We start from the raw sequence: 16,911 nt of genomic DNA, 5'->3' as shown, positions 1-16,911 counted from the left end.
AAAGAGCAGTCACATGTCATCTGAGAATGTAAACATTAGTTGCATTTAACCCCGGGCACATTTAACCAACGGACATTTAACCCAGGGCTAGTAGAACTGCAGTGTGAATTGTATAGCCCTGGGCTTAGGTTAACCCTGGGTTAACAATGTGTGTATGAAAAGCCCTTTAGCCGCAAGTGGTGGCCCCATAATGTTCTTCTATCAGGACAATATCTAGCTCCAGTCCTATGTCCAAACACAGCAACTCCCATACCTTAACGTAACCATTTATTTTAAATTTTTCAACATAACATGGAGAGATTAAAGAGCCCTCAGTTTTCCCCCCTTCAGATCAAACTGCCAAACCAAACGAAAAATAGGACACACAAAACAAACCATCAGAAGAAAATTCTCTTCTTCTCACAGTTGCTAAGCCTCAAATGAGAGAAAGTATTTATCCATCAGCGTCTCAGGAGCTGAGAGTCTTCCAGACCCCACTAGTAGCTTTGTCAGAAGACTCTGGAGTTTGCCATCCTGTGAGGATTAAACATTAAGAGTGTTTGTTGGAATCCAAAGATTTAGTTTTTCTACACTTAAAATTAAAGGTTCACCATCTACCCCAGATTAATTTTACTCACCAGCTGGAGTCCATTTAAATCTTCAATTTGTATATTACTGTCCACAGGTCTGCCAAAATCTGGAACGTGCAACTGCAAGAAAATTATTTTAGACATTATCTTAGTGAGAAGCTGCCTTCCTATATGAACCTATGTGCAGGTGTTCATTTTTTTTTAATATTTAACTGATAAAATATAAAGTAATTGTTATAATTATAAAACCCAAAATGAGATAAAAAGAATGTCCAACAAAAGGAGGAAGACCGTTTTAACCTTTGATCTACTGTAACATTATCAGTCATATATGGTACATTCAATGCCAATGAGCTTCTTGGTGCAGTTTCAATCTTCTGACCAAAAGGTCTAAAATGTGCATTGGGATGAATGAGCTGAGAAATAATGCTGAAATTCCACATCATCATCCAGTGAGAAGAATGAAAAGTTTGCAGTGATTTAGCTATGACAAAGCTTTTGTTTTTTTCCCTCCAATATGGTATGTATGTTTGGGAGCAGAGACTCTCTGTAAAAGTATCGCTGAGACAGAAGTCACTTCAGTTTACATCAGTAAGGCATGATACAAGTCCTCAAACACACATGAAGAGGGACACTCCCATTCAAGAGAAAACAAACAACTGCATGCCTTTTAACCCCCCACCATTAATTCTATTTCATCAAATAAGGAGTAAGAAATGAAAGAATTAATGCGTGCGTACCCAGAGAAGCAGGCAGCCAAATGCATACATGTCACTGGCTGAAGTAGGAGTCAGACCATGAAACAGCTCTGGAGCAACCAAACTAATGCCGCCAGCCACCATACAACTGTCTGCAGCCCGCTGCTCCTGATACACACACACACACACACACACACACACACACACACACACACACACACACACACACTCAGGATCACAGCAGAAACAAAATGTGAAAGAGAATGTCCATAGTAAACTGTTCCAATCACACTGATCAATAGCAGATCAGTACCGAAGACTATGAGATGACTGATTGAGGTCACTTACAGGTGTCTTAGTAAAATCATACTCTCCCACAATGCCTTGCTCTCGGTTGAGAACAAACACGTTGTTGGGGTGCAGGGAACCATGGGTAATGTTGAAGGCATGAAGACTCTGAAGGCCTACAGCCACGCCCCTCATAACCTTACCAGCTTCCTGTTTTCACCACAGAGTCACAAATACAGTTAGACAGGGTGATCGATATACTACACCAAATTTTAATTCACGTTTTTTCACAATGTAGGTCACAATGCGAGACATACATTATTGCTATTATTGTATTATTGTTATATATATTCTGATCAGAGTTTGATAGCTTCGCATCTGCATTCATTTCAACTCGGACATGGGGCTTCAAAATTCAATTGCCATAAAATATACGCATACAATTGCAGCATAATACATGAAACAGTCAGGTCAGACTTAAAATGAAAATCTGGACACTCTGTGTTTTAGATTAATGCCACTGAAAATGGTGTTTAAGATGGAAATATCTATAAAATGCAGATACTTGAATGAGTAAGACTTACTGAGTGGGTGAGGGGACTGGCTCTCTGAACTGCTCTCAGGCTCCCATTGGAGAAATGTGGCACCATAACATATACCAACGGATCTGACTACGAGAGAATCACCTTGTTTTAGAATAAGAAAAACACTCATTTCTCCAAGCAAAGGCTGATCGTCGATGACAAACTAAAGTTATAGCAGGTTTTAAGAGCTGACTTTATCCATCTGCCATCTAATTGGTCAGTGGTGTGGAGCAATAAAGTCAATGACTACAAGATAGAGGGACTAAAGGTCAGTGAATTTAATCCCAAAGCTACACAAAAGTCTTTTAGTACATTAATCAATTACTGATTTTTTTTAAAAGACAGAAATTAAAATGAAGGCACTGAATCTAAACGAATGATCTGATCTGGGCTAATTGTAAAGGAGACGTGACACCTTTCCAAAGAACAAAGCAAGCAGTGGAGAGAGAGACGAGGGCTCCTGGCTCTGAGCTATGTGGAACTGTTTCGCTTGCTCCAACATCTTCACCTCGCTCTCTTCATCCACGGAATAGCCCTGAACACAACACATACACACAAATTCATACAAGGGGTCAACCAACACATGGCCAGTAACAATACAGCTTATTCGTAATCAAGAAAGCCAATGACCTATAACTGGAGCCAATATTAATTTGCAATATTATTAAGTTTTAGTGTCAAAATTAACACAAACATGAAGAAACAAGTACTCCAACGTTTCCTTTACATGAACAAAAAAAAAAAAAGACATATTTGCCGCTTTTGGACCGAACAGTTCTAGGGTCTCATCTGATAGTGTGACAGCTCTGTCTCAGGCCGTGAGCGGCGCCTTTTCCCCCCCTAACCAACCACCTCTCCATAGTTGTACTTTGTTCGTTCGTGTTTGTGTCCTGTTACGTGTAGGTCATTCATACATATCTATAATACACCCATTCTAATCACATATTGCGTTAGCTTCGAGGGTGCACACTCGAAGCACGCAGCAGGTTATCCGGTTCCATACACACAAACATTTCCAATTCACGTTCCAATCTTACAGTTTAAAACACCTTACAAACACCTCCAATTACACCTAAATGTTTGTTAGCGTCTTTACTGTTTGTTTTACCGTTAGCATCTTTATCAGGTTACACACGTACACAATTACCCAGATAAATGTTTGTCCCGTCTTTATTATACATGTCGCTTGGTTTGCATATTTGTATTGCATTGTAGTGTTTGTTGGATTGTCGTGTCTCCATCTGTTTTCTCTGTTTGGTTGTCGGTGTTACAGTAGCCTGGGACTACCGGTGCAGGGGAGGACCAAACAGAACTGGTGGAATGCGAATTCATTTATTTGGTTTAGCTGGGGTGGCGCATGCGTGATGCACGTGGGGAAGGGGCCACTCCAGGGAAAAGGGGTTTTTATGTTAAAATGTAATGATCGGCTGTTACTAGCCAGAAATGGTGAAAGTTAACAATTACTGTGGAGTGTATATTTGAGTTTGTGATTGTGTATATGTACGGGGGTGAATAATTAATTGCCATTTTATTTTAAATCAACAAAGGGGAAGCTGGTATGTTCCGAAGGGAGGGGCTTACAGTACAAAAGGGGGTTTTTCATTATTGTAGGTTGAGGGAGACAGGAGAAACAGAGTGTAGCTGTGGTGTAGTGAATTGAACGTAGTGAGAATTGATAGTAGCAATTTGTTTATTTATATATTTTGTTTATTTGTTTATCTCTATATATATATTTTGTTTGTTTGTTTGTTTGTTTCTTGTAAATATATATCCATTTTTTCTTCCTGTAAATATTTGCCGTTTTGGACATTTTTTTTTTTTTCCCACTTTTCTTCACTTGGGACTGGTTTTCTTTTTGTTGCACTGTAAATAAAACACCGTGCACCTACGTGCCATTTGCGGCGGAGCCATTTTTTTTGTTTATTTTTGGTGTGCTTTGGGCCACCCGAACCCCTGTTCGGCGTCACCCTGCCACAGATAGGAACTACCCCCTGGGGAGCTTTGTTCTGTTTGCATTTGCACCGCCGATAGGAACGCTGAAGTCGGCCGACGGTAGAGCAGCTAAGAGCTGTTGTTTACGACTAACCAGGGTAGCTGCACATTTAAGTACAAATTTAATGACTTAAGACCTTTTAAATACCTCCAAAAGGAAAAAATAGCATTACTGCGGCAAAAGAAATCGACAAACTAGACTACACAATTAATGAGTTTTATTGAATTTTAATGACAGAAATACTGAGTGCACATTATATAACATATAACTGCCTTCTCATTAACGAAAATAAAACTGTTTGGCGATAGACCCAGTCCAATGGAAAAAAAAATGTCCCCCTGCATTTATGCATTTACCACCGCAGTAGCAGTGAATGACTCGATGGGCATAGTACTTTTCGGGTGCTAGCATAGCGCTTGTGCCTGACGCTTGCTCGCAGCATCACGGGTTTCCCGCCCCGCCCCGCCCCCCTCAAATCGTAAGCTGGATAAACACATTCTTATCTTAGGTTAAAATGCGGATCCCAGCCACACAAGCCGACACACAAGCACCTACCGAAGCGGAGTGTACGCTACCTCTTCAATGTATAAATATACATTGGACGTTGCAGAAATGGTCATTGTTGGGGGATATAAAATACCCGTAAAATAAAACATAAAAACCATGTCTCCCCTCCTACAATTCCAGACATTAAGTCATTTTTAAACATGAATATCAAAAACTAAATGTAATACGTTCTAAGACTTTATATTTTGCGCGGATCTTTAAAAATGGCGGTTGCAATCACCGTATACCTGCGTCTGGACCAATGGCTGTACACCTACGTCACAAGGTTCCTATTGCGCTGCAAAAGTACCTACCCTGAAGTAGGAGCTAAAAAAGCCTCTCAAAAACATCGTTCTAAGAACTATGATCGTTCTAAGTTCCTGTGGTGCAAACATGAGAAAAAGGGGGTACTTTCTCCAACAGAACGGAAAAGTTCCTCCCGTGTGAAAGTGCCTTATGTTGAAATCGAAGTGCATGGAGGTGCAATAAAGTACAAAAACAGTCAATACTTAGTAAAAGAAATGTGTTGGCTATCATTCTACAGGTATAAAATTCATTGACAGTTTTCATCAAGGTGTGTGTGTGTTTTGCTAACACAAACCACCATTCTTTCTCCATGGGCCACAGTGAAGGGAGCATAACTGGTGAAAGCAAAACAGGGACACTTCTCCACTTATTCAAAAGTGGAATTTCACTTTTACAGTAAACAAAGTTTGCCAGTCAAACAGTCAAATTTTCTCAAAGCAGCTTTACAGAGATCAGTCCCTAAATCCTCCTATGAGCAAGCCCAAGGCAACATTGCCATGGAAAAACTCCCTGATGAAGTGAATAGGAGGAAGAAACCTTTGGAGGAACCAACACTCAACAGGGGGAGCCCATACTCTTCTGGTTGGCATATACAGACATTTATAGTTTAAAATGAGTCCAGGGTAACCTGACTCGACGGTCCATGATGTTACGGTATATGACATTTATTTATTATATATATATATATATATATATATATATATATATATATATATATATATATATATATATATATATATATATATATTTTACACACACACACACTATATGATTTGTTTACGATTTAAAAGACTTTCTATAAAGAGGTTCTACAGGTTTAAGTGATATAGATTAAGTTGATGATCAAAAAGTGCTCATATCAGCAAGTTTGTCTTTAAGACAAACTTTATAATGGTAGAGAACAATTAGCTTGAGATTAAACTGAAATTATAATGTGTCTATAAAGGACAGGTTGATCTTGCTTCCACAGTCAAGTAAAGTCAATAAACTGTTTGTTGAAAAAAAGTGCTGTACACTCACTATAGTAATACTATCAGAGAAGGGAATCACTATGACAGTAGGGTTAGGGTTAAATCACTATAGTAATACTATTGGAGAAGGGAATCAGTATGACAGTAGGGTTAGGGTACAATCACTATAGTAATACTACTATGACAGACGTGTTAGGACTGTAAATCATTGTAGTTGTAGTATTGGAGATGTGAATAATCATAGTTGTAGTATTAGAGGCATAAATTACTATAATAACAGTATTAAACATGTAAATCACTACAGCAATACAACTACCTTAAGTACAACCTTCTGACCCAGGAACTCTGTGCAAACAAGAGGTCGCCGTCTGCTCAAGTCTTTCATTGGCTCTGCATCAAACATCTCCCTATCCAGACTTTTCAGCAGTAGTCCATCAGAGCACTGCTAAAACGAAACCACACGTTTAAATGAACACGAATAGGAACCATACACTAACAAACCACTTGGTCAAGAGATATATATTAAGATTCAGTACATATGAAAATTTGTGTTGGGCTGGTTTTTAGAAAGTGGATAGAACTGTATTTCTTTATATGAACTGAGCTATGTTTCATGTATAGCACTGGTGCTTTCAAACGTAAACTAAAAGAGGAACTGGATGTTTATAACCCACACAGACATGCAAGGGCTGTGCTCACCATGTAACTGTTGATGTCCACATCTGGATAGAGCAAAGGCAGCTCAGGAAACATCCCCTTGACCAGATCACTGAGCCTCCTCTACACCAGAAACAGTCCGACATCAGACAGTCAAATCACAGACCATTATATGGATGCTCCCTACCCAAACCTAACATTACCTCAGCTTACCTCAGTTAGGGCTGTGTATCGGCAAGAATCTCGCAACACGATATGTATCCTGATACAGGGGTTATGAGTCAAAATATTGTGATATTGCAAGCAAGGCGATAAGCTGCGATTTTTTTAATCTAAATTTAGATCCACTCGTTTAACGTTAGCCATTTGCTGTTCCATCAACTGTATATCAGAATGGTGTCTTGCTAAGTGTGCTCCCAGATCTGTTGTGTTCCGAGTATTTGATTTTGGCATGGCACATTTTACAAATGGCATGGCTCCTGTTGATCTCCTTAGGGCCTTCTTTGTTGGGGGAGCCAAAATGAGCCCGCACTTCGCTGCAGGTCTAACTCTCGGATTCAGCCATCGGTGGTAAAATTGGCATTAGCAAACCTTACATTACCCAGGATACTCAAGTGTATCAATATTTTCTCATACCCCTAACCTGAGTTTGGCATTTCAATGACCAACAAACCCACTATACAATATATTTACAGGGAGAACCTGAGGATGCAAGCAAATATCACCCTAGTTCTGGATCTCTATTTATAAATACCGACCTGCATAGCAACCCAGGGAATATTTTTCCAACACAATACAATTTAAAAAAATAGCTGATTATGTGTTTTCTTGACACACCAACTTGGACAGTACATTAAAACATGGCGTCCGTTAGAATAAGATGATCTCCTTGAGACCAGAGCTGGACTCTAAAGGTATTTGGACTCTAAAGGTATTTGGACTCTAAAGGTATTTGGACTGTAAAGGTATTTGGACTGTAAAGGTATTTGGACTGTAAAGGTATTTGCGCCATCTGAGGTTCTCCCAGGCTGGCTTACATATTCCTCCTTCTCTCGGCTTATCTCCTGAAAGAGAGCACTCCTCGTCTCTGCAATTTCCTCCTTCTTCCTCAGAATCTCCGGCAGATCCAGCTCTTCAGCCTGCAGGATGAGGCCCACACAAATACACAGACATGAGCGCACACACACAAGTTAAAAAAAAAACCCCCACAACGGACGCCTTAAGTAATGCACATACACAAACACTACATACTAACAATACTATTGAGACTACTAGATGTTTAAAGATGACTCCATCTCTATATCATTTTCTATGTTTCTTAAAAAAAAAAAGCCAATAAGTCACAGCAATGGCAAGAAAACATCACAGGAAAACCCTGTTCATTCAATAACTGATTTCAATTAATATCACTTTTTTGGCCAGTCCCACTTCCTAATAGGGATAAAGGGATAAAAATGAAAACCCACTGAAAACGAATCCACGTAAAAAAATAAATAAATAATTCACATTAAAATCTCCTCACACCTCCTGCAGACAGCCCTCCTCCACGAGTTTCCAGCGAAGCTGTAAGTGCAGGGTCTTTATGCGTTGCTTAACGGAGTGCAGTCTGTCTGCTTTAGGGGTGCCACTCTCCCACAAAGACGCCTCTTTCTTAAACTACAGTTCAAATAACAGGGGCATCAATTCAGCTGGTGTGAACACTCACCCACTCGCTCACTCATTATCCAAGCCGCTTATCCTGATTAGGGTCGTGGGGGGTGCTGGAGCCTATCCCAGCGCTCATAGGGCGAAAGGCAGGGAAACACCCTGGACAGGTTGCCAGCCCATCGCAGGGCCTGGTGTGAACAGCCCAGGTGAATTCAGACCAATAATAACTTAACTCAATTTATTTATATACTGATTTTTACTTTGCACATTGCGACAAAGCAGCTAAAGAAAATATCCAGTATTGAGTAGTGCTAACAGGATGCATGGACTTCCCGTTCTGGGTTTTGAAATGTTGTATGCGAATCTACTACAGTGAGAATGATGGTCAAGCTTTTTTTTTTTTTTTTTGCAAACAGATCTGTTGTCATATTAAACAGAAAAATGCAAACCATTTCATTTTCTGGAGTAGTTGTTTCACATTGAATTTTTCCAAGAACAGACACTTTGTTTCAATTTCAATGTAATTAGGCAAACAAAAACTTCTTAACCCCATTTTTGTATCTGTAAATTCATCAATAGTAATTAGTAAAAGATAGTAACCTAACCAGTGACTGGTAGCACGTTTCCATGACAGTTATAGCGAAAGCATTTCACTTTAGGAACTTTAAAAAAGTTGAAAAAGGGTGTTAGACAGACTGTGTGATAATATACTGCTCTACTCATCTCTCACTGAGCCTCTTGTCTTGAACTTGCCAGAGCGATTTGTGAGCATTTCTCCCTAATCCCAAAGAGGACACTCTTTTCCTTCTCAATCAGCTGCATGACTTTAGAAAAGGCCTGGAACACGACATCCCCCCTCTGATCATCCTGCTCCTGCAAAACAGAATCAGCATCTTAAATGAGGCAAACTAACATCCACAACAACAAACCCTCTTACCCTGTAAGTGACAGAGAGCCGATCTGAGCCAGCCTTGATTTTCTGACCTATCGGTAATCAAGTGGCCTATTGGTAATCAAGTGGCCTATTGGTAGTAAAATGACCCATCAGTAATCAAGTGGCCTATCAGTAATCAAGTGGCCTATCGGTAGTAAAATGACCCATCAGTAATCAAGTGGCCTATCAGTAATCAAGTGGCCTATCGGTAGTAAAATGACCCATCAGTAATCAAATGTGGGGTAATCACATGCTACATGATCACATGCTGGGTAAGCAAATGTGAGTGAATGAAAGGGTTAAATCTGTGGCATAATCACAAGCAAATATATTGAGGGAGGCAGATTTTGCTGTGGTAAGGCCTTTGACTGGCTCATCTCCACTTCAAAGTCACTTCACTCAACCAATCAAATCTCCATTTCACATACTGAGCAAATTCAGGTCAATTTACTTAGCAGCAAGTTTGCATCAGAAAATGCACATTTTAGCAAATTGCAGGTGTAATGTGTGTAAGGACTCCATCTGACCTTGAGGGTATAATCCAGTTCTTTAGACAGATCCAATTCAACCTGTTTTAGAAGATTGTCGACTTCCTCAGGCAAGTCCTTCAGTGCAAGTGGCGTTTTATCCGTCAAACAGAAAAACTACATGGGACATGAGACAAATTACTAATAGTATGCATGAAAAAAAAAAGTTTGATACAAATTTTTACCAAACATGAAAAAAAATGTGCTTATCACAAGTCTTAAGTCAGCTGGTGACAGCTAATTCAGCGCTGTGTTTGTGTATCTATCCAGTTAGAGCTATAACTCTCAAAGAAAGAGATTTTTTTTTTTTTAAATTGTTCTAATAAATTTGATATTAACCACAGGTACTAAAATGCAGGTGCTGATGATGCTAACCAACACTGAATAACCTTTTGCCATAAAATGACCTGTCACTATATGAGGCAGAATATGAGACATTACATCAAATTACCAATAACAATCTCACTATGAATAGAAACAACTGCCTTGGAGTAACTGTCACTCTGACTGCATCTAATCCACCACCTAGTGAAAGAATTTCTGACCAATCATTTTCATCGGCTGTTTGATGGAGAAGTTACCTTGCTGATGTTGGATGCCCAGGAGCAGAGAGTGTTGAGTGTGTGATCTGTTGCCTGGTGTATGTTACTGGATATTTGGTATTTTTTTCTCTTCCAATCAAGAAACTGCTCAAAAACTTTTCCTCCAACATCTTCCATTGAGAATGAACCAAACAACGCCGTCAGTGATGATCCAGCTTCCTTTGGTTAAAAAGGTTGTGTGTTAAAGTAACAGGGTCATAAATAGGTGAACCATTTCAAAACACTGATGAACTACATGATTCAAAAAGCCTTATGTTATCAGACGTCTGTCAGTTTGTCAGAATCAATTCAGTAAGCATTCCTATCCATTCCAGCAAATAATGTCACAGTACAGCCTGAGGGTTTATTTGTCTTGCGTCATGACCTGTCTTGCGTCATGACCTGTCTTACCGCAAGACTTTCAATACGCTGGTTCACAGGCAGTTCCTCCACTTCCAACAGGAATTCATCCATTACAGCCAATAACACCCCATGCAATCCATTCCTACTGTTCACCAAATCCTCGAGGTCTTCTTTCTGTGACACCAGAGAGACAGAGATCCCATTACCATTCTAAACCCCTCAGAGAGGAACAAAACCCAGTACAGCCCATTCTAAAACTCCCCAAATGAGTCTCAAACCAACAAGGACCAGGTTAAGCCTCAAAAAAACCCATTCTCCACAGGACCCATTCAAAACCCTCCTGACTAGGTTCAAATGATCCAAAAACTAAGTCTGAATCCCACGCTAAGATCCACAAACCTAATTATCACCTCTTGCATGCATTTCTCACACACACACAAAACAACAGAGCTTGTTGTAACATTCTAGTTCCATAGAATTGAACACAAAGTGTCTTCCCCTTGAAAATCCAGATGTAATATACATAACATCCAATTACATATACACTCTGTTTCTCCATGACTATGGCTGCATTCTCTGCCTGGAACGTCCTGAGTTTCTCCTGAGCCTGACTGTACTCTTCCCAGGCCAAATCCAGTTTCTCTGTGGTCAATGGTGAGATGACCCGGTCATTTACTACAAAGGTGATGGATTCCAACAGCTTATCTTCAGCAGTAGTGCATGGATTTCTTTCTCTGGAAACACAAAATCCATACAAGCTCTTTGGATTTAGAAGATCATAGGAATAGATAAACTGACCCACTGGTAACTACTGAAATGGTTTCGTGATTACATTTCAGTTCGTGATGTCAGGAAAACATTTCAATTTGGTGCTTACCTCACTCTTCTTAAAGAGTCCACTTTCTCTGCGAGTCTGGAAAATGTGTCACCAACAACCTTTTCCAAATGCTTATCCATGAGAGCTATTTTCCTCTGACATTCTTGTTTCTCAGTCTTCAGAACAGAAAATTACATTCACACAAACACACAAGATCACCTTCACGCTTAAAAACTCCTGGATTGACTCCTGGAGTCACAGGGAGACAGAATCTTAGATGTGTTGCTTACACAGTGTAATTTAATTACACAAAACAAACAACTTGTCTCTTTGAAATGTATAAAATAAATGCGTAGTGTGAACACAGACAAGAGTTTATCATATTTGATGACAATGTAGAAATGCCATATACCTACTGCACACGCAGAACCATCATTTAAGTTTAAACCCAACTACACGCCTCATATTATACCACCATCCAAATACCATCATCCTTATGCCATTTTTAAGGTAAACTGTCAACCCCAATGCCAAAAGTCCTTGTAAAGGGTAAAGTTCTGCTTTTATTTCAGTGTGAAGTCAGTTAAGTATAGCTCAAATTTTACCCTTCAGTGTGAAGTCAGTTAGGTATAGCTCAAACTTTACAGTAATGTTTTGCACTGAAGAGGTCCCTCACTACTCCTCTTCCAGAGTCTTCATCTTACTCACCTTCAACTCCTCTCTGGCCTCCTTTACCTGGTTCTCCAGGTAATCAATATGCTGCTTCAGTGCTCTGTTCTCCTCAGACATCTTCTCTATCTGTTTGGTCTTTTCCCCTACCTCCTCTCTCACTCTCTGCAAGGAGGCAACACAAACCACAAATGTCATCTTTAATAAAGAACACAAAAAACTCAAACACCATCTATACCTCTGACAGTAGCCGGCTAAGACTTGGGATGTGAAAAGCCATGTGTCATAGTAGAGAATGACGCTGCAATGAAACATGCATGGACTGAATTTTCCTGTCAAAAAAATGACTGCTCTCTGTGAATGTGTCTGAGTCTCTCTTCAGGATGTGTGAGTGCCAAGACCTGTAGTTCTACCTGGGTCTGGCTCAGTTCCTGTTCTGTGACCATGCTAAATAGCTGCTGAACATCCTCCTCCAAACACATCAGATCAGGCTGCTTCACCAACGCCACATTCTTCTTCAGTGCACTGCCAGCAGACTGCACAGACACAAAGCTGTTTTTCTCCCTACAACACCACAGTTAAAAGTGAGACAATGCCAGGGCCTGTTTAGTTCTCTCTCTGTGATATGAACTTAATCATTTCATATAAAGATACACAGGTATGAAATCTAGAAGAATGCTGAAACATTAAGCCACAGAAACCAAAACTAAATTTGCTGAAAATAAAAGAATACTGTCTTCTGTATAAAGGAAATTATGATAATAACCATTCAAATGCCCATCCACTGTCTTCAAACAACTGGCCTACAACCAGAAAACTGTCATTCAGCAACTGATGCGAGTACAGACCCAGCAGATAAGTTTAGATGTCTTACTTAATTGGCTGGGAATGGTCAGAGAAAGCTGGCCGCAGTTTGGGCATGCGGTCTAGGGCACTGGTTATATCCTTGTCCACCTCTGGACACCCATCCACGCCCTTGTGAAGCCAAAGTCTGGGCGGGTCCTTTTGCACTGGAGGTGAGAAGGGTCTGCTACCTGGGAGACTGACTTTGGCAAACTTCAACTTTAAGACCTCTTCACCAATGTTAAGGTTCCCCTGAAATGCCTGGACCTGAATGGTTCCATCAAAACACACTGACTTTTTGTAGATGCGCAGCTTCCTCCCGAGTATCAGATTCTGAAGGAAAGACTTTCCCTGAGAAAAGGAAACGTGCGCAGTGAATTGTGGCTACAGTTGAAACAATGGAAATGATAAAATCAGACCATGATTAAGAGAACCTCTCAGAATGGCCAGTTACCATGCAAGTGTTATTCAGTATCCACATGCAATAAACTTCTTCATGAATAGACTGTCAGACTGAAGTGTTACTGCGGTGCTTTAAATGTTGTTGTCACATAATAAAAATGTTGACTTTAAAAAAATGTAACATTTCTATCAGCTTAACACTGTGACCTTAGCATACAACATTCCCATGTGTTGTGTGTTAGTGTTTTTCATATACACTGACTGATAATTTGGCAGAAGATGATGATGATGACTATTTCTGTTGTGCATATTTGCCTGTAGGAAATGAGAAGAGTCCTGCTCGCTGGACACATGAAAACCCCAAAATTTGTACTTCTTGGCCAAAGCAGCTGATTGAAGATCCTCAGGGAGCTCCACAAGATTTGACCGGCTTACTATCTCCACATTTCCATAATCAACAGAGGACACAAGAAACTGGACAAGAACACAGGTCATGAGTATTGTATTGCAAACTGTAACCCCATTTTAAAAAAAAAACAAAAAAAAACATGAACTTCATACTCACGTTGTTAGCTGACTGCTGTTGCACCTTGCATCTGTGCCAGCAGTGGTCTGCAGAGAAGAGTGCCCCATACAACTACAAGCCAAAGCGAAATCAAAACCGGGGGAGCAGTACAACATGGTAAAACGATTTCCATCGATTCCACAATATGATTACCTTCTGAGGATCGGGCCTTCCAAACAGATTCAGAGACGTGGGACATTTTTCTGACAGGAGGTTAGCCATCTTTTCCACAGCGCTGTCATCAGTCACGTTCTCGAAATTAGAGATAAAATATTTTGAATACGTTTGAATATTTTGAAACACTACAGGGACATAATGAAACTGCATTCAAATATATGAAAATCGTCATTAATTCATAAAACATCTGTATTAGCTAATTCACCTGCGCCCAGAAAGTAATGGCATCCATTACGTGGGTGACAATGACTAGCTCCACTGCAACCGAGAGTAGAAACAATTGTTAGAACTTTGCTCTGGATGAGGAAGGACGTTGCGATAGTGCACTAAATGAATTGCTTACTTTTTTCAGATTTATCCTGAGGAGACTGATCCGTGAACGTGTCATCCTAAACCAGACACACCAAACATCTTTAACGATAGCCATTCAACATGTCGGAAACAACGTTTAAAGTTATTGAGGGTCTACGTGCAAGAAGCTGTTTCTACCTTTTCTGCAATTAAGATCAGCTGTGATCACGTGAGAGTGATTTGTTTGCACACAGTCCCTGCGAGATTAAATCGTGTGTTAAGTACTTAAAATGAATCACTTACCGCTCGCGACCAACAGTCTCACTTTCACAATCGCATTGGACTACCCCTTGGTCCACCAAATTTTACTATTACTTGAAATAATGCCTGCTGAGGTACAGTTGAGTTAACCTCTGTCTTAATTGGCTGGGTGAATTAGCTCTGTTGTCAATGGTCAAACTAACAACACGTGACTGCTCACACTCGTTTCCTACGACAGTGTAAATAAAAGCAACTTAATTATATTATATAATTTGCCCTTATATCAGCTGAAAAATTATACAGTAATTGGGTCCCAATTTCAGGCCGCTTTCGCTACACATATCGTTTATCAGCGCACCAAGCAGGAAAAAAAATCTACAAGGTCACAACTAATTTATTCAACAACATTGTAATATACCCACTTATTGGATCAATTAATTGGGTTTAATGACCCACAAAGCAATATGGTCGTTGTTGCTCCTTTTTTTCTGAGTGGGACACTGCAGAACAGGATTCAGGCTGGGGAGAGAACCAAATAGTGACAAACCTCACCAAACAGCCTCCTCTCAACAAGCTGATTTATTCTGAATATGACAGAAAACCATTCATGCTGCTGAACTCTCCTCGTCTTCTTCAAATCTTTGCTTTTATGGAAAAAGGAGGTAACCAATGTTTGCAGAAATTTCCAAAAGTTATTTTATTGTCAAAATATGTTAACAGAGGCTATTACAAAACTGCACAGCTAAAATATCAAGTGACAAGGAAGGGCCCTGCTGAACATGAAGTAAATTGTTTCATAGGGTTCACTTTGCAAACGAGTTTGTTAACCAGTGAACAAACAGAGAAAGTACATTTTATCAACAAGCACTGTTTTAACAACGCAGAACTCCAATGTATTCTAGTTCCAGTTATGTTCTGTGCTGAGCCATAAAAGTTCAGTATCATGCATCACTTGGTGTCCTCAGCTCCATAAACAAAGTCTGGAGGAAGTTGTTCCGCAGGGATACTGCTCAACTGTTCATCAAAAGATCGGAGTGTCCATAGCTTCTCCAGCTCGTAGATCATTCTGGTCTCGGGAAGCATGAAATGTACTACCATGGTACCTTTTAAAGAGAAGGTTAACAACCAAATCAGTCCTTTGAACAATGTTACGATCACACAAATAACATCATAAATCATATGAATTTGAACAACTGTACCAAAGTCTATGCACATCCAGTCATCAGCATCCTTCCCCTCAACCCGTGCATGAGGTGCGTCATCGCTTCTCATAAATTTGTACTGTCAGGGTGAGTGCAATTTAAAATAATCAATGTAATATTGTGCAAAGGTAATGCAAAATAGTGTATTTGTTCAAGGTAATTACATTTGCATTTCTATTAAACATTTAGGGCAGATGATCCCATGATTTACCACTTTGATTGCATAAAGAGCCATGGCCCGAATGTGTCTTGTCGACGAACCACTAACGACGACGAAATAGTCGCAGTATTTTATCTCCGCGGGGACTCGGATGACACATATGTCGACGGCGTTCTCTTGACGAAGCAGAGAAACCAACACGTCGATGTTGAAAACTGGCTGGCGTTCTGCAGGGGGAAAAAGTAAAGTAATCAAACAATAAAGTGGTACATAATAACTAGAGAATAACTGCCCATCGACTTCCCACCGACATAAATGCAACTGTTCGATAGAAATTGCCTGATATAAATTGCCCTTTCACGCTGATCTTATAATCATTTTGCCATTCTCCAGTAAATATGCATTTGGGTATGGGAAGCTTCTCACAGATCAGTGCTGAAGGTCGATTAACAGGTCACCACAGTCTGTCTCATGTTAAGACTGTTAGCCAAAACTTACTAACAGTATTGTGATTCTGCTCTGTCTCTGTATCCGTTCTCTGACATGCCAAACGACGGTTTTCTGTTGTATGAAAGGTTGGGTCTTGATCTGGCCAGTCGGTGTATAATCTAATCGGTGTTACGCAGCAAACTCTGACTTTAGAGGTACCGAGCAAAGCACTGGAAAAGTCTCGCTTTCTCCCAGAGACACACTGACTGCACTGAGCCATGACTTTAGCATGTAAAGCTCTAGCATTACTCCAAATAAATATAGGTCGCAGACTTTTCAGACGAAACATTTTCTGAAATATAATCTGAATAATTCACAATTAACGATTTCTATTAATAATCCCACATTGCGTTTTACCCACTAGTGACAGG

At 40.0% G+C, this 16,911-nt stretch overlaps 2 protein-coding genes across 2 annotated transcripts; both read right to left on the bottom strand.

The window, feature by feature from the left end:
* Window positions 1-408: 408 nt before the first annotated feature.
* On the bottom strand, window positions 409-14,548 carry stk31 (serine/threonine kinase 31). The gene is made up of 24 exons (XM_030792313.1): window positions 14,542-14,548; window positions 14,343-14,395; window positions 14,114-14,212; window positions 13,961-14,032; window positions 13,711-13,869; window positions 13,025-13,344; window positions 12,564-12,714; window positions 12,190-12,315; window positions 11,542-11,657; window positions 11,203-11,398; window positions 10,713-10,838; window positions 10,302-10,481; window positions 9,721-9,837; window positions 9,013-9,132; window positions 8,137-8,268; window positions 7,650-7,751; window positions 6,655-6,735; window positions 6,272-6,397; window positions 2,555-2,674; window positions 2,140-2,226; window positions 1,616-1,765; window positions 1,310-1,435; window positions 618-689; window positions 409-513 (listed from the first exon to the last, which is right to left on the bottom strand). Exons 1-24 carry the CDS (start codon window positions 14,546-14,548, stop codon window positions 409-411), a joined length of 2,943 nt encoding a protein of 980 aa, XP_030648173.1.
* An 890-nt stretch (window positions 14,549-15,438) lies between these two features.
* malsu1 (mitochondrial assembly of ribosomal large subunit 1) lies at window positions 15,439-16,911 on the bottom strand. The gene is made up of 4 exons (XM_030792692.1): window positions 16,550-16,911; window positions 16,103-16,278; window positions 15,889-15,970; window positions 15,439-15,792 (listed from the first exon to the last, which is right to left on the bottom strand). Exons 1-4 carry the CDS (start codon window positions 16,827-16,829, stop codon window positions 15,638-15,640), a joined length of 693 nt encoding a protein of 230 aa, XP_030648552.1. The 5' UTR covers window positions 16,830-16,911; the 3' UTR covers window positions 15,439-15,637.

Source organism: Chanos chanos, chromosome 15 (genome assembly GCF_902362185.1).
Source record: "Chanos chanos chromosome 15, fChaCha1.1, whole genome shotgun sequence".
Taxonomy (NCBI): domain Eukaryota; kingdom Metazoa; phylum Chordata; class Actinopteri; order Gonorynchiformes; family Chanidae; genus Chanos; species Chanos chanos.
This window is presented reverse-complemented; position numbering and strand designations above follow the sequence as displayed.

Excerpts from the sequence above, each read along its gene's own strand:
- malsu1 (XM_030792692.1), bottom strand. The coding sequence starts at position 16,829 with ATGTTTCGTCTGAAAAGTCTGCGACCTATATTTATTTGGAGTAATGCT. Across the intron at positions 16,279-16,549 it reads GCAGAATCACAATACTGTTA|AACGCCAGCCAGTTTTCAAC; the intron begins GTAAGTTTTGGC and ends TTCCCCCTGCAG. Across the intron at positions 15,793-15,888 it reads CTGGATGTGCATAGACTTTG|GTACCATGGTAGTACATTTC; the intron begins GTACAGTTGTTC and ends TCTCTTTAAAAG.
- stk31 (XM_030792313.1), bottom strand. Across the intron at positions 11,399-11,541 it reads GACTCTTTAAGAAGAGTGAG|AGAAAGAAATCCATGCACTA; the intron begins GTAAGCACCAAA and ends TTGTGTTTCCAG. Across the intron at positions 6,398-6,654 it reads TGGACATCAACAGTTACATG|TGCTCTGATGGACTACTGCT; the intron begins GTGAGCACAGCC and ends TCGTTTTAGCAG.